Below are 21,028 nucleotides of genomic sequence, written 5' to 3'. Positions count from 1 at the left end.
TGGGAACGTAATCCAAAGCAAACGTTACAGTCCAGGGAGGGATGATGTCATGCCATCCATGCCACAGATGCACTCATGTGGGTACCCTGCGTTGTCTTCCGTGCTACATATGCCATCAGGAGCAGTCCCAAACGTTGTTTTATATGGTCCAAGCGAGTTACCTAAGTGGAGAACTGTAAGGGTCATATGATTATGGTTCATGTATTGCTTGAAAAATTTTTATCTCCATCACAGTTTAGTTCAACAGTGTGTCACAGCTAAATTTTTTTATATGTGGGGGCCATGGGGAGTAAAAGGCAAAAGCCACAATTCAACACATGAGGATAACGCGTCCTCCCAGTAGCATCCATTCAGCACGTTTATGGATGGTCCATTTCCAAAGCTACTTCCTCATCTGGCTTTCTGGCAGCTTTCAACTGTTGCAATTTTAAGCCAGAAAGGACATATTGCTAGAGTTTTGTTTTGATTTGATTGTGTATGAGAAAAAAACTGTGTCTAGATTCTTGATGTTTAAACATTTGAAAATAGGTCTGGAAACATAGCAGGAACGTTTGGAGACTGCATGATTACACTTGAGTACAAATTTATACATACTGATAGAAAAGATAAAAGATACCAGATATGATATTCCTTGATATTTTGATATTTAAAAACAGTTTTGTGAGTAATGATGGGAAAGGAGGACAGGGGCGTGGAGTTGAGGGGAGAATTGGTGAAGCTATAATGAAAAATAAGGGAGAGTACTGTCAGATAAAAATTAGTTGACTGGACTCGATGTTGTAATTCTTAATAATTCAATAAGCCCAGATGACTTAAATGACTCCATACGGAAATAAAAGATGACCTTAGACAAAGCACTTGTGCTGTTTCTTACCTGGACCACTTGTATGGGACATAGAAAACTTCCCATCAGACAAAATAATATAAATCCCAAAACTACTACAGTGATGCCAACTATTACTCCTGTTTTGTTGGTTTTGCCTAGGAGAGAAAAAAAAAAATAAAAGGAAAAAAGAGATTTAAATTGCAATAATCTGTATAATCAGGTACTTCACCTTCTCTTTATAGCAGTCAAGGTTCTTGTGGAGTAAGATCACTAAGCATTTGAAACACTTTGCAGACCATGACAAAACCAAGCTCTCTGCAGAAATTACCAGCCTTTGTAAAACAGGCATCTCTATCCTTGATTTTCAAGGGAATGAAAAGGTGAAGGAAAAAAAAGGCCAAGTGAGTTTTAAAGTAAATTTAAAAAAAAAAAAAAAAAATTAATTACAGAATCAAATACTGTCCTTCAGTTTAAAGAAATAAGCGAGCAACAGTCACTCTCTGAGTGCATTTATTTGTGAGTATGTTAAACCAGCAGTTAAAATTGCAGCCTCTTAATTTCAAGTGGCGAGGTTCTAAAATACTAGTTTGAAAGGTTAAAAGTCCAGAAATGCTTTCTGCACCTGTATGGTTAGCAGAAAAACTGCATTTCTCCTCAGATTTCGTGAAAATTTTCTTTCAGGTATTTTCTTTCTGTTGGAATTGAACTGACTCTCCCACCCTCTTACTTTTCAGTCACATTATTTAAAACAGCGTATGTTCTAATTATTAGAACTGTGATAGGAAATGTGAATTCTTGATGCTCCAACAGCTCTTAGTACAAACTTTACTGCACTGGATATGATGGAGAAGCCTTTCAGTCCTCTGTGAAGAGCTTGAAAGCTAACTGATGGCAAAAATTAGTGTAACTAGCAATCTTTTCTTTGCCTAAAGGCCCAATTTGGAACCGTAGGATAGAGAAGTGCCATGAAAGTTTTATGCTCCATTGTTTTCCCAAGCATACTCAGCTTGATAATAAACACAAAATGAGTAATCCCTTTGGAAGTATTTAAAAGAAACCACCTTTAGTCATAAGTTTCTGAACTTAGATAAGTTGATGTACTACACGGTTGAAATGTTATTTCTGTACTTATGCTTTGTTGATCCACGCTGCCACCCTTTGTATTGTATTAGTATTTGTTCTTCCATCTTTTGCTAGTTCTCTGCACTGAGGAGTGCTAGAAATGAGGAAACTGGATGCTGCTGGATTCTGTATGACTCTTAAAATAACAGAAGTGCAATAAGAATCAGCCGGTCTGTAGATGAAGCGTGAGATAGCTGATAAAGAGTTATGCCAGCATTTTGCTTTAGATGAGTTTTAGTCTACCCTAGGTCACCTATTAATTCATCCATCGTATGTAGCATCTTGTTCAGTGCTTGTTTTTTAGAAAAAGGTTTGATTTCAGCATTAGAAGTTTATTGTAGAATCATAGAATGGCTTGGGTTGGAAGAGACCTCAAAGATCATCTATTCCCAACCCCGCTAATTAATCCACTTTAGTTGGACTTCAGTTAAGCTTTTACCTTTATTGGTATCTTCTTCCTTACACAGTACAGGAGAAGTATTGGTAGAACTATGCTTCAGGTCTTCTGTCTGCTGAATGATGTTGAGGTTTGGTGTAGGACCATCCTGCATCGTTGTGGGGGATGCCAGAGCAGTGCCTGCGAGGAGCAAGGCGGGCATGGTGGAAGGGCTATCACTGGGGAGTGCTGCTGTCAGATGGGTGCACCCTGTCAGTGCAGAGCTTCTCAGCATTACTGTGAACGGGCACACCAGCAGAAACAGAAGCAGCATCTTTGGTCGCTGTAGAGAAGTCACCCAGTGTTGTAAGTGTTGCTGAGGATATCAAGATTCTTTTCAGGTTCGGGGCAGAGCTGTTTGTTCCATCTTTTGATGCCGTAGTGAATGTTGAAGGTAATGCGGTGCCATCAGTGGATCTCAGAGGTGTGCTGACTGACTGCCTGCTCATCTCTCTTCTCTCTGTTACATTCTTGTTGGCACTGGCAGTTGTTGCAGCTTGACTTACGGCAGAGGGAATTAAGGCAAGTAGAAAAAGGAACACGATTCCGCTTGAGGGTTGGATGGTATTGACTTCAAAAGTTGTTTTGCTATATAGAGACAATGTGCTATATAGGAGAATGTGCAAGAAATGATTTTATTTTGCAAAACAAAACTAATCAGTTAAGATCCAAATAAGCTTCTTTAAAAAAAGCATTGGACTGTAGAACTGTCAGTAGTTGACACGTTGATGCTGAAAGCTTTACATCAAGTGTTAGTGACTTTAATAGTGACTCAAAAGAGTACTGATGGTCAACAACTGCAAAAAAAAAGAAAAAAGGTTTCATATTTCTCTAAGCAAGCTTCACACTAAGAGGGGAATAATCCCAAACCACTTTCTATATAAAGCTGTTATGATGCCTAGCTGGATGGTGCATTTGAGGCCATGTTTACTGGGAAGGGTGGCAATACTAAGAGTGTGCTAATGAATTATGCTCTATTGTGAAGAATTGTTATTGTTGCAAGTAGCCCTAGAAATTGGCACATAAGGTTTTGTGACTGTGAGCATGGCGTGTCATATGAATGCTGCCCGGAGCAAATTGAAATCTCATTCAGTCCAGGGATTATGGATGGTGCTGAATTGGTGAAATGGAAACTTCTTTTCTAATACAGAACTAGAAGCTTCATGTTAAACATTAATTTTTCAAACACTGTACTAAGAACGATGAAGAACAGTCATCTTGAAAACCCTTGGTCATAGCATATCCACTGTTCAGTATATCAGTGCAATGGGAGTGTTGCTGGTTTTTGGGCAGAGTCCTAATTCTTATATATGTTGTTTTTGTTTGTTTTTTTTCCCCCCCAGGTTATATTCACTGGCATTTTAAGTATTTTAAACACGTATTTTTACATAATTGGAAAAAAAATATGATTGTGATATGCATTTTATTAATACAACTGAGCCTGTGGTAGGTGTAGTATCTGCAAAACTTCTGCATCTATTCAGAAAAACATCTGAATTTCTTATGGAAAAATAAAATCTTCAGAGCTATAAATTTAAAGGATCTTTCTTTACATGTCATTAAACTGAACCTTGAACTTTTTACTTCCCTTATTATTGTGGTTAGAAGATGCTTTAATTTATCTAATAAATTACACAGTGTACACAATTGACACAATAGATTTCTTAATTATTTGTTCCTAGATGTCTGGAACCTAACTCTAACCCTAACCCTAACGTTCAGATTTGCAGAGGTTGCATATGTGCACTGGGCTTTTTAAGCTTTATCAAACCCTTATATTTAAAAATAGATGGAAAAAGCATAAAGCAAAGCCTAGAGTTTATCATCTCCTAATATTCAGAAAGAAGCAGTAGCAGATGGTGGTCCCAGAAATGTACTGGATGTTTGTACAAGTGGCTATTTGCTCTGAAGTTCAGATTGCCTTCCAAGGATTAGACACTCCTAAATTTAATGAGCAGTGAATATTGCATTTTCAAACTTAATTTATCTATTAAACTGAGAAAATAGTTTATAAGCTTCCAGTAAATTATGAAAAGCAATATGAATGTTGCATAGTATAAATGCATTAGCATTGCTATCTAAGTGTACACCGTTGTTACAACTACACAGCACAAACTGTAACAGAGCAGCAGTACCTTTCATCTCAGAAATTTGGTTTAAGTTGGCATACACTGAGTTTTTCACTCCCAGCATTTAAAAGGGACTCTGAACTGACTCAGAGGTATGCTCCATATAGAATTTGGCTGCAATAATACCTAGTAGCTTCCCAAATGCTATAGAATAGAGCAGTTCTTAATTAGATTCACTATTAATAAGCTTTAAAAATACCCCTCAGACTTACCTTGGAGCTCTACAAAATATTCAAGTGTTGGAGTGGTGCTGTGACAGAGTGCAGTCAGCCAGAGCGCAGTCACCAAAGTGCATGAGCCATGCATGTGGCAGTGTCACACTTGCAAGTAATGCACAGCGCAGGTGAACTGAGGTGGGGCATTGCTGAGCAACTTCCCTATTGTTGTGACTAAGTTCTGTCATTACAGGGTTCCAGAAATTGCAGTGTTTCTGGCTGAAGTCTTTGAAAGTCCTTTGAAAGTCTCTGAACCCTTTGTGAAGGGTGGCTGGTTCTGTAAACCGTAGAAACTCTTGTTCCATGTGCAGTACAACTGTTAATTTAACAAAAGGTGGCTTTCTGTTAACACAGAGTTTCCAGTTCTACGCTCTGTGAGGTGAAACCTGGGGAAAAAAAAAAGTCTTTATAATATAAAGCAAAGAAAGGTTACGCTAAGAAAAGCATGCTGTTGTATATTATATAAAACAAGGACTAATGTGATAATCTAGCCAAGCCGTGATTTTTTTATTGTTTTGTTCTCTGTGTGTATTTATTCTAGACTGGTATGGTATGTGGTGAGGAGTGACTCAGAAGTGTTTGAGTGGGAATGCCATGGCTCTGTTATCTGCATCCACTTCAGATTTTTCAAGAATCAAATGCAAATGCTGTTTCATAACTTGTCATCAAGAGAAGTGTTGAGTATATGGTATATGGAGAAGATGTTCTTACGGGACAACTAGAGGCGTTGTCACAATATGCTGCAGGGGACAAGCAAAAGGATTTCTGTGAATGGTTTTATCCTTTTTATTGCTCCTTTTGGTGTTTGAGGCAGCAGTCTGTAAAAGGAAGGAGGACAGAGCCTGATATTGTGGGTTTGGTTTTCTTTGAATCCTGGCATTCTCATAAGGGAGATTTTCTGCAGTGTGTATCAGCAGACATCTATCTCATATTTATTGCTGTGTCTGGATGGACACACATCTAACAGATTGCTCAGGAGATCTGAAAATAAGCACCACTAATTTGCCTCCAAATTTGTATCGTATGCAGCATTAACTAAGTGACAAGGAGTTACTATACTAACTTGAACATTGTGCTTTTCACTAACACTCACGCATTATGGTTCTGATAAGTGTATATATAAATAGTTGCATGGTACTTGAAAATAGCAAGACTTTAAAAAGGCTGTAATTCAGTTCCAGAGTAACTGTTGCAATTGTGTGATTGTGTCAACTTCAGCACTGGTCTCATTAGGGGTCATTCATTTGTTAACAGTTCAATTCACCTGCTATTGCAAGCAAAATCTGTTTGCCTGTGTGACTTAAAGCCTAATGAGAAGGTGCTCTGTGTCTCAGCTCTTGGCTGAGTGTCATACACTTGCATTGCAGTGCCAGGATGCTGGTCCTCTGTTCCTGGAAGGCAAAGTCTCCAGCAGTGAGCACAAGTGTTAGCAGATGCCGAGCTGTGGCCATATGGAGACAAGGTGGCTGGGTACTCCAGGCGAGGAAGAGGGGAAAAACATGTTGTTCAGCTGTAACCTGTGTGCATTAAGCAGCAGTTTCAATTCTGAAGATTGTGTTGTAGTAGTCAGTGTTGTACCAAGGTTGTAGGACTGCTTTTATTGCATACCTTTGCTGCAAGGGAGTCCTACTGAGTAAAAAAGTAATGGAGTGGAGTTTTCAGAAGGTTCTACCTGTTGCCAAATTCTTCAGAGAGGCAAGGTGAAGAAGGTCCCCTACCTCCTTACAGAAATACCTCCTTGCAATGACCTTTTAGGGAAATGAGCACACCACTCATGTTGATGCAGTGACTCTTTCACAGCGTTTGGAAGAGGTGTGTTCACAGAGCACTGTTGGGTTCTCTGGGCGTTGCTCTGTTTTATTTCTCTACTGTCTGATTTCCATTCATAGCGTTTAAAAGCAGCCATTTTTCTTTTGTTCTTCTTGGCAATGAAAAGCTTTTTCTGTCCCTCTTTCCTGTCCCTCGTAAGCATCAAACATTGTCCTCTGTGTACTGGAAGATTAAGGAGTGAGGAAAGCAAGTGCCTCAAGGTTCCAGTTCAGTACGAGCACTATCTATCGGTGTAAGGAAAGTAAACATGAGGCAATCTAAGTGAGAGAGAATCTCATGAGCAGAAGGGTTAGGCAGAAACTGTGCCCTATCAAAGCCTTGTTAGATCATGAGTGTTCTTGATGTTTAGATTAGTCATCTATTGTATGCCTTGTTTTTCTACAGAAGTGACTGAGAAAAGTCAAGGTTTAGCGTTTTCAGAGCGGAGATCAGGGTACGAGATGAGTCAGGGAGAAATGCCTAGCAACTGGGAGCTAGAAGGGTTCAATGGTAAGGAGAGTAGGAAAGTAAAGGCAAACCAGGAAAGATGCTGGCTTTCCATAGAAATGGCCAGTTGCTTGGTTTCTATTTCACTGACTCATGAATTGATGTCAGTGGGACTCAAAATTCATTATTTTACTTGTCGTAAATGGGCTTCTTCCTTAACTTCTATGCCTTTGAGTGTAACTAAATGAACAACTTGATTTGTGCCATTGCAAACTGTCAGTGGTTTACAGGCTGGTTCGTCCTGTTTCCATGACCAGCAGGGCGAGGGGACCCACAGACCCATACCCCAGGAAAGGGAAAAAGGGAAAAAAGAGTAGTGAGATGGACCTTAAAACAAAACAATGGCAACGATCTGAGGAGAAACAAATTAATTTACTAAATAAGAGATCGGAATGCAAGATAACACACTATAATACAATATAATACAATACAATTGGAATTGAAACTAATAAATCAAATGAAAGTGTTCAAAAGCCAACGGCCTCACTCTAATGCTGTGATGAGATGGCACCCGCAACAGAGATGAGACAGATGATCAAAAAGGAGAGGGGAAGTGACCCAAACATATCAGTTTTGGCACAAGTCTAATGGATATGTTGAGAATGCTTTCTAGAATAGGCTGGCATAGAGGAACATCCGATGCTATTTTAAAGGATGTGTTGTATATCTCCTATCTGTTTGAGAATGTAGAAAACTGTTTATTTTCTGTATAGCACCTAGTCCTCAGAGTGTGCATGTTGGGAAAGTATTTTTCTTGCAAAGCTGTGCAAGAAAAGTGTTGTAACGTTTCTAAGTCTCATTCTGCATTGGCTTTAACAGCCCTTCCACTGATAATGAGAAAAGGTTATTTTTTCTTTAGATTATTCAAGTGCAAACTATACTTCTGTTTACATAGGAGAGATGTGTACTTTTGTTGATACGAGCACCCAAAACTTAAATGAAATTGGTGGAGACAAGAATCATGCTTGGAGGGATGTAAGAGCACACTATCCAGAAATAATATTCAGGAACAAGTTTCTTTTATTCAGATATCCCTCACTGTTAGGTAGTTGTACGGGGTAAACTTCTAACTGCTAGCCATTCAGTTTAAAATAACGTGGATAAATCATATCTGCAGCTATATGTACATATATGTTGCTACATTTAGAGGAATAGTTAAAACAAAGGAATGTAAAACCATCCAATCCTTATTCTGGGTAATAAGCTGCCTAAAAGGAAGCAAATTTTCTCAGTCCGTGTTTGAGATTTTCTGGGGAAAAGTTGGGCAAACCCGCATTCTGTAAGGCTCTCATCCAAACAAGGTGTTTGCCCTTCATAGCTCTTGTTCTGTGGAAAAGAATGGGCAACCTCCGTGGCAATCTACAGTGTAAGGAAAACTTAGTTATTCGTTGGTTGTAATTATTTTGGTAGGACCTACCACGAACATAAAATTATGTGAAGGCTATGATTATGATCTTGCACACAGATAAAAATAATTACTTAAAGAAATATTTTAGTAGCGAAGATACTCCAGTAGGAACTGGTGTAACTGAGTGAACCATCTCTGGTATTGTTCAAATAGGATCAGAATCTTGCTCTGCATTTATAGATACCATTGTCTATATGTGCTTTTTTCTTCAGAGAAAGATTTTAAACCATGTAATATATTTGAACAAAAATTGAAAGGAAATTAATCTAAAAGGGGTGACAGTGTTTCATATTAACAGGTTTCTGTTTGTACAGTTATAGCAGAAAGCATAATAATAATATTTTTTAGATGAATGTCATAAAACAGTGCTCCAGTTTTGACTGTGTTTATCATGAATTTATTTACAGTTTTCATGTTCCCTGGACAGAACAGTCAGAAAATGTCTAAGGAAAGTTATCATGTTACAATATGTTGATTCTCCTGAGTTCTGCATGGAGTTCTTTCTTTCTTTTGCCGTAACTAAATGTAGTTGATGATTTCCACAGCTACAGTCTTTCTAGAATTTTGGAAAAGGCGGAGAGCTGTATTAACCTATGACTGGGACCTCATAGATTGGGAAGATGAAGAGGTAAGAAGATAAAGCAGAAATAAATCTGTAAATTTTGCAGTCAGCACTATTCAAGTGTAGATGGGAAAACATAATGCCAGCCATCTGAATTTGCCATTCACATTGTATTTGCAGTTCTTACACTAGTTGTGGAACAAATCCCATTGTCTTTCTACATTTGTTGAAAGCACCCTTTGAAAAACTGAGTGGATTTTTTTTTATTTTTATTTTTTTTCAGTTAACAAAAGAGTTCTTTAGCAGAAATAAAATGCATGAACTATCAACTTAGTAAAGAGATGGATCTTTTCAAAGAGAGTGCAAGTTTAAGCATTGGCCCACTCCTGGCAAGCCAAGCCAATTCAGGGCTTCAAGTTTTGAGGAGTGATTGCTGTCTATAATGAACAATAAAATATATAATATATTCAGTATATATTGGGAAAGAATGGAAGTATATTGATGTTTTTCCTTTCTACAAGATGTGTTTGTAAAGAGTGTCATAATGGGGCACTGGATGAACAGACAGCTCGATTTAGCCACCCAGCTAGGCAAAGATGCTATTACTACCAGTGATCAAAAACTAAAACTCCAGAGAGCGAAATAATGTACACACAGAGGAACAAGAGCTACCACCAATGCCAGCACAAATCCATACAAGATTTTAATTCTACGGTCTTGTAAAGTTCTAATCCTTGAAAGTTCTTAATCCTGTCTAGAAACAGAACGAGTGCAAGCAAAGGGTCAGAAAGTGGTTTTTAAATCCTTCTGAGAGCAATAACTCACTCTTTGCCATTCTGCTATCAGCTTCAGCAATGATCAAGTGATTTTATTACTTTACTCCATAAATCATAGTGAGTATAGCTCTAATGTAACCTAACTGTACTGTTTATTCACTTGCAGTATAATTCAATAGAGACTTTATCATAATGTGCTTTATAGCTTTCCATAGACCTGTAGATACAAACTAGTAGCTTTTAATAAGTCCTTTCATATCACAAAAAATACCATCATAACTGCTATTAATTTATAGTGTTCTTATCAGTTTCTGCAGAGAAACTGGTGTTTAAACAGTATTGTGTCCTTTCCATACCCTCACAGACTGGAGGGTACTTCTCTCTTGTTCATTGATCTCTGGCACCTTTTCAAAGGATTTTCAGAAGAGAAAAAATTACTTGAAGTGGAACATTATTAAAAAAAAAGAATTTGTATTTTTTTATATCGCATTCTGCCTGATTTTTTGATAGTTCAGTGAAATAATACACCAAATGAGATCTCTCCTCTTATTCCAGGAAGAACTGCGTCCCCAGTTTGAAGCTAAATATTCTCAAGTCGAAAGAGTAAATCCCATCACAGGAAAACCTGAGCCTTTTCAGCCTTTTCCTGACAAGCTCAGTCGACTGATGGTGTCTGTCTCAGGAATATTCTTCATGGTGAGGTTTAACAATAGTGGAATTAGAGCCTTTAATCTTATCCTGATGTAGATAGTGAACTAAGTCAATAATGTGTTCATTCAGAATGTAAAATGATCAGTTTGACATTATTGCTTGTTTAGGGATCTCTTTGATTTACAAGATGTGATATTGTTACCTTGTAAAAGTGCAAGAAAGAAATATTTTAATTCAGCCATTTAATATTTTGATTCTCTCAAAATTTGCTCCCAAGACAGATGGGCCTCTTTAAAACTCCTGTTAATTTATTGATGCAGTGGAAAATATTCCCAATATGGTTTTCCTTGTTCTAATTTCTCTACTCATAAACACTTACCTGCAGATTTCACTAGTCCTCACTGCAGTTTTTGCAGTCGTGGTGTATCGTCTGGTAGCCATGGAACAATTTGCTTCCTTCAAGTGGTATTTCATCAAGAAGTATTGGCAGTTTGCAACATCTGGCACTGGAGTCTGCATCAATTTTATGATCATCATGTCACTCAATGTTGTAAGTCTTCACCTAATGGAGAGATTTATTTAAAAGAGCAATTTGTACAAGGTTACTCAGTTTACTGGGTATCAGAAAGATATGCATGCTAGTATTTCAGGGATTTTTTTCCTCTTCTAATATTGTGTTTATCAATGTTTTCCTCTACTGCCTATTTTATTTGTCACTAGACATCTTAGTTTGTATCACCAGTCACTGTGGTGCAGAGTACTGCTTTTGACATTTGCCTTTTAATCTTTCACGCACCTTTTACAAAAAGCCAGTTCTCCAAATACAACTACATTGTTTTCTTGAAAAAAAACTTCATTTTCCTTTTCTGTTTTGTTGTTGCTGCTTTTTTTTTTTTTTTTTCATTGATGATTTCAATCAATGAATTGATTCTTAATTAAAATGCAACTTTGATACCATTGTTGCTCAGACCTGGAAGGGCTGTGATTTACAGTTCATGTTTAAGTTTTCCCTTTCAAATAACAGCACAGGTTTGATCATTTGCTATGGTAGCATGATGTACATTGACATATACTCTATTCCTTTATAGATGCAATAGCATGCATCATTTTTCTTTTCCTCTTCAGACACGAATAGGTAAGAAGGAGCAATAAGTCAGCAATCAGTGTCTTTTATTTCTGTTAAGGACACTGTGGATTTATTGCAATAAGAATGCAATCCTTAAAATAGACCTGTCGTGTATTTATTTCTGTTACTACATATGCAATTCTGTGTTATAAATGAGTCAGTTCAAGTTAAAAAGCACACCAAAATTATAGACAAAGCTATGGACATTGTCCTCTGTTCTCTGCCCAAATCACTTGGTGCTGCAGGGCAACAAAACACCTATGCCTTTGATGATTTCTTCATTCTGCATTAGACATCATAACAGACAAGATATACTGCACCTACATCATCTCTTCTTTCTGTTTTAGGTGTATGAAAAGGTTGCCTATCTCCTGACAGACTTAGGTATGTAGATCTTTACTACTGATATGGTCCTTGCTACTGATGCCATATACATTCATATTTCCATAAAACAGGTGCATGCACTGTAAGATGCTGGCATTTCCCCAAGTGAATTAGCATTATCAGCAAAAGAAATGCTACCATGATTTCATTAAAGAAATAATACAAAAGAAAGAAACTTATTATAGAATCACAGAATGGGTTGGGTTGGAGGAGACCCCAAGAATCACCAAGTTCCAACACCCTTGCCACCACCCTTCAGATTATAGTTCTACTTTTCCATGTTCTTATAGTATAGAAGGAAAACATTCTTGTCAGAACAAAAGTCAAAACATATTCTTTCTTAAAAAGCTAAAGCATATATTTTTTCAATTTTTCCCAAATGCTGCTATTTGCATGCTTGGTTTTTTTATTATTTATTATTTTTTATTTAATTGGAACTTTGCTATGGAAAAATTGGCTAAGATTACATTTTCTAAGATAAAAACATGACGTCAAATTTTAAAGCAGCTCTAATTCCACTGCATTACACAGTTATGCTAAAGCTCCTCTTTGTTATTCAGTCATACAGATGAAGCTTTTTAATTCATAGAAAGCAAATTATAACAGCAGTTAAGACCTTCTATGTGAACTTCACCATTCAGTGTTTCTTGTTCCATGCTGTCTTTTCAGCCCCTGTGAAATTATGCACTTGATCTTAACAGCAAACTCACTGCTTAAATTTAACAGCTCCCTCCTGTGGTTAAAATATTGAAGAACATCAATTAAATAACAAGCTCATAACTTCATCAGGTTCCATGCACCAGGCAAGTTAGAAAGAAGCAAAATGCATAGTCAACTTATTCAAGTTAACAGAACACTTGAAAGTATTGTTGTTTTTCGTCAGATCTTGCTTTTTTCTCCACTTTCCTCAACTTTTTAAATCTATTAAATTACTAAAAGATGGAGAGAATGGGAAAGAAAATAATAATTTTGTTTCTGTATATGATCTGATTTTTTTTTCAGAGTATATTAAAAAATTAATTTAATTCCATTTCAAGAAAGCTTTCTTGAATTAAGTATGGTGGAATAACAGGTGCAGGAGAGTAGGAGCTCTTCCTAACATTTTCTGCTTCCAAGAGCAAGAGGTCATCCTAAATTTTGAGAATCAACAGCATCCACACTCAAAGCTAGTGCACCCTAAATTTATATACTGATTTACTTCAAAGTAGACTGTATCTTTATAAGTAGCCAACCGTACAGTACAGATTAGAACTTAACAATCAATGCTGTTTAGATTTCTGAATCTTAATGTACTTTGAAATTTTAGTGAATGTTCTATATTACATATTTGATACATTGACCAAAGAAACAAAATTTTTATAAAGAAAGGTAATTTTCATCATTTTCACCTATTTCTAATTCAGAAGTCAATCATTCTGCAAATGATGAGGAAAAAATCCAAATCGATGTAGACCCACATAGAATACTTGTAATCCTAATATACATTTCTGCATTTCCTTCTAATGAAAACACAGAAGGAACTCCCTTGTTTTCTCACTGCACTGTGAATTGTCTGACATTTCAGAAGTGTTATGATGGAGGAAGTGGGAAGGATGAAATAGTTGTCTTACAGAAGTGTTTAGAGAGTGAGGTGTTTGAGTGAGAAACCAACTGGCTGTTGGTTGTCTCTTCTCTCCCTGCTTTCTTTGGGAGCACTGTGGCTTGAAACCATCTCTAGTTTTTCAGTTGATCTCTGGGGGGTCGACATAACTTCGTTTTTGTTTATATAATGTGCACCGTGTCTTTCCATAGAGCATCCAAGGACAGAGTCTGAATGGGAAAACAGCTTTGCCTTGAAAATGTTCCTCTTCCAGTTTGTCAACCTGAACAGTTCCATCTTTTACATTGCCTTTTTTCTTGGCAGGTAAGTTATCTTTCCTAACTCACAAAGAACCCATAATCCTTGTTAACTGTACAGCTTTCAAGAAAATACATTGACAGTTTTAACCATAAATGCAACAGTTTGAGGATAACTAATAGCACAAAATGTGTGTTTGTAACTGTGTGCAAGGGTTGAACACCTGAAATCTGAAAAACGAGACAGTAATAAGGCTACTTTTTAGTGGGTCTATGAACCTACCGAAACAAGAATTCACAACTTTTGAAAATCCACTTTCTCAATGTACATCTGTACTCAGCCTTGCTCTGATACACTTTATTTTTTTTTCCTCACTTATTCCCCTTGAGTTGTATTTCCCAGGGCACATTTCTATAAATTTATAATACAATTTAATTTCAAGATTGTTTGAAAGAAAAAAGAAGTGAAGATTGTTGGTCATGCCTGAATGGCATGTCCAGCAATGCCTTTGTCATCCAGTTTCTAAACTTCTTCGTGTCTTGCTGTCTTGTGTCTGGCGGAATCAAGAATGTTTTTTTTTTTCCTTTCTCATCTGTAATTTTCATTGAGGTCAATACGAATTTTGATTTATTTCATTACACAAGAATCTGTTAGATCTCTTTGGAGAGTTTTGTTGTGATGGGCCTGAAAGCTCTTTTATGCTTCTTTGTCTGTGGGTGCAATCCAGTGCACGTTTCACTCAGGCAAGCAAATCTCTGCTGCGGTAAATTCCTACATATTGCAACAGCTTATCTTCTTAAACACAGATTAGAGAGTTTGAGTATCTAACATCTAAAACCTCTGTAGCTAGGATTTTTGTCCTGGTCATAATAAAAGCTTAGGATTTCTTGCAAAATGATTGTCTCTTTCCTTGTTTGCATTCTGAAACTCCCATATCCTACAGATACCAGATTTAAGCCTGTGTGATTTAATCTGTTTATATTTCATGAGTTTGCTCAGTGGGTGTTGTGAAATAATTACTGATACAGCATGGTCTTGGAATGTTCACTAAGCAGAAATCTTGTTTTCCAGATTTGCAGGCCGCCCAGGAAAGTACAATAAGCTTTTCAACAGATGGAGATTGGAAGAGGTAAGCAATCCTGTTTTTCCTGAGAAATTTCCATGAGTAAAAGGGAAACAAGTGTTGGACATGAATTACATCCAGTTTGAAAGATTTACTATTCCATCTAAGTGCAGTGAAGAACAAACTTATTTATAACGAAGGATAGGAAAGAGGAAATAGTAGTATCAGAGATTCCACTGCTTAGTCTCTGTCAAGACCTAGGTTATAACAAATAGAATGTTACTCTGTTATTTTGAAATGAATGCAAATGTATTGGTCTAAATGAAATGAACTGTGTTGTTTAACATATACCTAGCCCATGTTCCCTTAGCCCAGATAACGCACTCCAGTTCTCCAAAAAATAAAATGTCTTAAGGTTGTTCCATTAAACTATGTATTAATGCTTCTGTTATTAGACTTCCTTAATATTCTGGAGGATAGTGTTTTTTACCTTATGTATTTCTGTATGTTCCATTCACCTCGTGAACAAGCAATTCTTTGACTTCAGCTACTGATCTGTTTCATTTCAGTGTCACCCAAGCGGCTGCTTGATAGATCTGTGTTTGCAGATGGGTGTTATTATGGTTTTGAAACAAATGTGGAACAACTTTATGGAGCTAGGCTATCCGTAAGTACTGCTGTTAGTATTTGTTTTACAGATAGCCATTGCAAATTAGTGTTAATTCAGCAACAGGGGAAAATATTTTTTATACAGGTGGAGAGTAATACACTACCTTTAACTGAATTTGTTTTTTTATGATCATCACTAATTGATGAAGATTGTGGGCAGCTGCATTGCTGATCTCTAAAAGTATATTTTCAGAAGAAGGTAAAGTGAAATTCTTGAGCAAGTTCACACTTGCATGTTTTGCATTATCCCTCCAAATAGCGTTAGTATTAATTTTTAGCCCTCCCTGAAAAGTGACAGGGAATTATTACTACTGTTTACATAGTTTTATGATCATATTTTGCAAAAATATCTATTTCAAGAACATGACATGCTTGGAGAATGTTTGTTTTTTCCATCTCACCATCATGCACTGCAAATTCACACCCAAGGGAAGCAGTAACCATGCCCTGAAGTTTCTTAAGGTCCATTAACCAGCTAAGTTGTTTATTTTGAGTTTATTTTCCATCGTACAAACAGAGCTGTTCAAGTACTGAAGAGTGCGATGGGTCCAAGAGTCTTACAGTTCTTCTGAAGCTGAAAGAATTTGTTTTCATTAAGAGGTTGCTCATCAGAGATGAATTTAATCAGTCTTAACCTTGATAATGTCAGAAAAGTTTACGCTCACAGCATGCAGTCAGTCTGCAATTCATGCACTGCATTGCTGGGAGAAGCAAATTTCTGAAAAGAAGCAGCCTTGAAGTATCAGCCTTCTTGCCTTCACAAGCCAGCACTGCTTTAACTCTGCCTAGAATTTCTTTTAGAACGTGCATGTTCCTTCATGGAAAGCAGTGTTTTGTTTTGACAAAGCTATGGTTTGTAATTGTGGCCCTCCAGTAGGAAGAGCAAAGTACTAAGTTAGTTGGAGAGAAAAAATAGCAGCCTGTTGATAAAAACACTTAGAGAAGTTATTTCCCATCTTTGACTCTTTCTTTCAGTAATATCTAGAAATAAATGATAGACTTTAATTGCCACTTATGTCTGTATTAGGTAATATTTTTTCCTTTGTATAGCACTTTTATGCGTGAGGCTATTAAGATTTATAACTACTTTGTGAAAGGACCTTTGCAAACCTTCATAAAATAATATTAAATATTTACAGCTCAAAGAGCATTTTTTTAGACGTGTCTTGCTTAAAGGGGAAAATATTCCATATGGCATCTGATTCTTTAAGTTTGTTCAAAAAAACTATAGGCATTTTCTGCTAGTCAGTATATCCTAACACCGCTAGTAAGCTCTACTTATTTGATTTGTCTCTTAGGGGATTAAAAACACAGCGTTCTTTGTTTAATGCTTTCAGTACGCATGATTTTTTTCCTGTTATTTTTGAGTAAGTGATGCAGGTAAATTCCTAAAATAACATAAAAAAATAAAAAGTCAATGCAAGCCAATTCCATTTTCTAGAAGGCCTGTTACACTTGACATGCTATATTGAATGCATAATTAAAACTATAATGTTAAGTTGAAAACTTATGAAATTTCTTTGCAATCTCTTAAACAATATTGTAAATATTTCCATGTAACACTTCAGAAAACACTCAGAGGCCATTCAAAACAACAGCAGCTAGAATTGCAAATTACTGAGCAAGTACAGACAAGAACACTTCATTTGTCTAATATAGGTTATTACAGAATTGGTGGTCACGACGCAAAATGAAAAGAAGAGGACAATCTATGGAGCATAAAATTTCTCTACCTCAGTGGGAGAAAGATTGGAATCTGCAGCCGATGAACCTCCATGGTTTAATGGATGAATACTTGGAGATGGGTAAGCAGATTTATAGAGATGTCAGTTTATCTTTAAAAAATAAATTACTTCAAAGTATGCTTTTGCACGTCTAATTTCTAATCACAGAAATGCTTATCTAGTGTTACAGTTTGGCTTTACCACCATCTTTGTTGCTGCCTTCCCACTGGCACCTCTCCTGGCATTGCTGAACAATATCATAGAAATAAGGCTGGACGCATATAAGTTTGTGACTCAGTGGCGAAGACCTATGCCTGCAAGAGCAACAGATATAGGTGAGAGAACCCAATATCTATCATTATAAGGTATGATCCCTCTGTGTCTTCTTCTTTGATGTAACTTGCCCTTTGCAATATTTCCAGTGTCAAAAGTGAAATTGATGGATAGCCTGCAGATATCAGGGATATCTTCTCAGCAGCTTGGGCTGTACTGTAGCAATTTTTTCAGGTGGAGCCTGTAGTGGTGGGAGTGTGAGGACGTGACTTTATCTTGGCTAGCTTTTCAGAGTCAGTAACTCTTTCTCAAGAGGAAAGAAAAAGATTGTGACTAGTAATGACTTTAATATCATTAGTATGGCTTTTTATGACTGTTAAAAACCACTGACTTCATCATTTCTTTTGTTTCTAGGTATCTGGTATGGGATTCTTGAAGGAATTGGAGTACTGGCTGTCATCACCAATGCCTTTGTTATTGCCATCACTTCTGATTACATTCCACGTTTTGTCTATGCATATAAATATGGTCCCTGTACAGATCAAGGATACAGACAAGAAAAGTAATGAAGATTTTTTTAAACTTACTTATACATGCTTATTTCAGTAGAAGTAAACTTTTCCTACTGTCTGTCTGTGTCAACGTATTTGAGCAGTAGCATTTTATCTTTTTACATCTGTACAAACCTTGTCAGGTCTTTCACACGAGACAGCCATTCCATCATTACTTCCCTTCTAAATGCATACAGGAAAATGCAAAAAAATGTTGAAGTTGTAGGCCCTTCCTAGTTGAGTTGTTCTTCTTTTCTGCGATGGTTTTGGTCTTTGTTGTCCCATTAGGGGAGGGAATCAAGCTAGTTTCCTGCTTATCTCTTTGCTAATACTGCAGCTGTGATGGTGCATCTCACAAGCTAAACTTAACTTCTTCATTTCCCAAGATGAAGTAGCACAGAGAAAGCATGAAGACAAAAAAAAAACCAAAAAAACAGCAAGGCAGTTCGGTGGTGTTCACAAACTGTGCCTCAGCCCAGGCCACAGGGATTTGTCATTCCTTCCCTCATTGCTTCATTTTTAATGGTTGAAAATAGGGATATACTCTTCTTATGGTGTCCCAGAAAGAGAGAATTTAGGGGCAGAAAGAATAGGACAGGATCAAATGAAAAAGCACTTTAGCAGAAAAATTTTTACTGCTTAATGGAATCTGCTAGTTTACTAGAGAACTGTAGAATCCTAATTATTTTTCCTGTAGCAATTTTAAGTGTCACCTCAAACCTGAAGATTCAAGAAATACAATAGATACCTTGTCTGTTTAAACGTTCTTTGCTTCTCAGGATGCCCTTTGTGACATTATAGAATGCATTTTCAGGAGAACAGGATGGCTTAAGTGTCCGAAGTTTTTGACAGATGTAGAAAATTTTCCCTCCTTTAATCATAATTCAGTGTACTTGTATGATTTCTATCATTAATACCAATAGTTGTTACGTTTAAGATGGCTGTTAGGTGTATGTGCACTCTTATTGTTGGTCAAAACTCACCTTTGATTCCATTCATAAAGCCCAATTTTTTTTTTTTTTTTTTGCTGTTGTATGATTGGTAGCAGTAGCAGATTTGACAACAAATATACAATCAGTAGAGTGGCGTGGTTAGGCTGGTATTTTACAGATCACATAACTAGAAGGATTATCACAGTGGAAGGGGATAATCCAAAATAAATGAAAACGCTCACCCATGTCCTAGATTCATAGAAAAAACTCCAAAGGGAGCAATGTCCAGAAAGAGATCCTTCCCCAGTGGCAGTCAGCCCTTAAATGGGGTCTGAGAGGTGCACTTTCCCATCACACAGCTGAATTGCTTTCACCTTGCTCCTGGGGCTTGTCTCAGGTGATCAATCAGAGGTTCAGGCTGTGATTCAGCAGTTCCCATACAACAAGGAATCCTTTTTGTCTCTCTAGCCATCGTTCTTTTAGTTCAGTGGGTTTGAAAGGCAACAGTGAAGTAGGAAAATGGTTTGCTTTGCAACTGCTGATAGATGATCCAGAAGGGAAAAAAAAAAAAAAAAAAAAAAAAGCAATTTGCTCAAAATAGATTTATAAATCACGTTTATTATCTTAGAAACATAAGTTACTTGATTCTTTCCAATAATTGCTTCTCTGCTTAGTATTTTACAATTGCTTTTGTCCTAATAAACAAACAAAACATTATCCTCACAATATGTGATAGCATATAGCTTTATAATTTATATCCACTTTATGAAGAGTTCTGACCCTGTGTCTTTGCTTTCCAGATGTCTAAAAGGATATGTCAATAGCAGCTTATCAGTGTTTGATCTGAGTGAACTTGGAATGGGATATTCAGGATACTGCCGGTACGTTTTGATGTTCCCTCCCTATAGACATCAAATAGACATTAAAAGGAAAGTCAGTGATTAAGTTAATGGCAGAGTAGTCTCACTTTTGAAAAGTAAAAGTATTTGAGTTCAAGTCTGTTCAACGTGGAAATCTCAGATGTGAAAAGTGTGTTGTAGGATGCAATACTAAGCCAATGGAAACCCATGTTATATTCTTAGTTTCTTTGGGATTACTGTAAGCCACGTTTTACTGGCCTCTGTGAATTATTTCTTATGGGACTTTCTCCAGCTGCAAATCTGGCAGAAGATTCTCATTTCATTTTTGCTCAGCATTCTGAGGTCTATTAATTAAAATGTTTGCTGTGCCTCTAATCCACCCCAGATTTCCAAATGTTATGCAAGATAAATAAGAGAAATTGAGCACAAAACTTAAACCTGACTTTGCATTAAGTGCACCGTTTCTTGTTTTGGCTTTAGTTTTATAGTGAGATTTAACTTAGCCCAAATTATACAATCACGTTACCTTTATGCAGGCCTTGTCATCAGAATCTCAACTTCTTATAAGCAAGGATGAGAACCAATTTAGAGTCAACACACTTGAATGTAATACTCCAAGATGCTAGCTGTGTAACAACAAAAGAAAATGTTTGTTCTGTTTTTTTGGAAGCAAAATATTACCATCTTAAAAGCAGCTATATTTAATATTTATATTGTGGGCTGTGATTTTTCATTGAATTCCTCTTGAAATATGCTTTCAGGTCAAGTTCTCTCCTTTTAACCAGCTCTGGGATAATCTTGAGAGCTTTTCACCATGTCCAGGTTTTTGAGCATGGACTAATTTAAAGAGTTTATTTTTGCTTTACAGCTACAGAGATTACAGAGCCCCTCCCTGGAGTTCAACTCCCTATGAATTCACTTTGCAGTTCTGGCATGTTTTGGCAGCACGACTGGCCTTCATCATCGTTTTTGAGGTTAGTCATAGAATGCAACAATTCTCTTCTACCTTTTTAGAGTTGGAGTTGATTTTTTTTTATAATAGTCTCATAAGGAGAGTGTCATTGTCGTTAGATGTTTATTCAATATTGTATTTGAGAGAAAAAAAAATCACTCCCCTCAAAATGCTGTCACTCAGCTACTTCCAACTGAATTGATAGAACAAGCACAA

General features: G+C 36.8%; 1 protein-coding gene across 4 annotated transcripts in view; it reads left to right on the top strand.

Annotated features, from left to right (window-relative positions):
• ANO3 (anoctamin 3) overlaps window positions 1-21,028 on the top strand; it is a 167,304-nt gene that overhangs the window by 139,010 nt on the left and 7,266 nt on the right. For all 4 annotated transcript variants that reach the window (XM_085223884.1, XM_085223885.1, XM_019615250.3 and 1 more), the window contains 12 exons: window positions 8,998-9,080; window positions 10,346-10,486; window positions 10,827-10,991; window positions 11,915-11,951; window positions 13,743-13,854; window positions 14,860-14,917; window positions 15,421-15,518; window positions 17,180-17,325; window positions 17,427-17,579; window positions 17,932-18,079; window positions 19,801-19,881; window positions 20,729-20,834. In XM_085223884.1, coding sequence (XP_085080010.1) covers window positions 8,998-9,080; window positions 10,346-10,486; window positions 10,827-10,991; window positions 11,915-11,951; window positions 13,743-13,854; window positions 14,860-14,917; window positions 15,421-15,518; window positions 17,180-17,325; window positions 17,427-17,579; window positions 17,932-18,079; window positions 19,801-19,881; window positions 20,729-20,834 — 1,328 coding nt within the window. The remainder of the gene's footprint in view (window positions 1-8,997; window positions 9,081-10,345; window positions 10,487-10,826; window positions 10,992-11,914; window positions 11,952-13,742; window positions 13,855-14,859; window positions 14,918-15,420; window positions 15,519-17,179; window positions 17,326-17,426; window positions 17,580-17,931; window positions 18,080-19,800; window positions 19,882-20,728; window positions 20,835-21,028) is intronic.

The sequence above is a fragment of the Meleagris gallopavo genome, chromosome 5 (assembly GCF_905368555.1).
Source record: "Meleagris gallopavo chromosome 5, MGAL_WU_HG_1.1, whole genome shotgun sequence".
NCBI classification, from domain to species: domain Eukaryota; kingdom Metazoa; phylum Chordata; class Aves; order Galliformes; family Phasianidae; genus Meleagris; species Meleagris gallopavo.
Note: the sequence above shows the minus strand (reverse complement) of the source record. Positions and strands in the feature narration are given on the sequence as shown.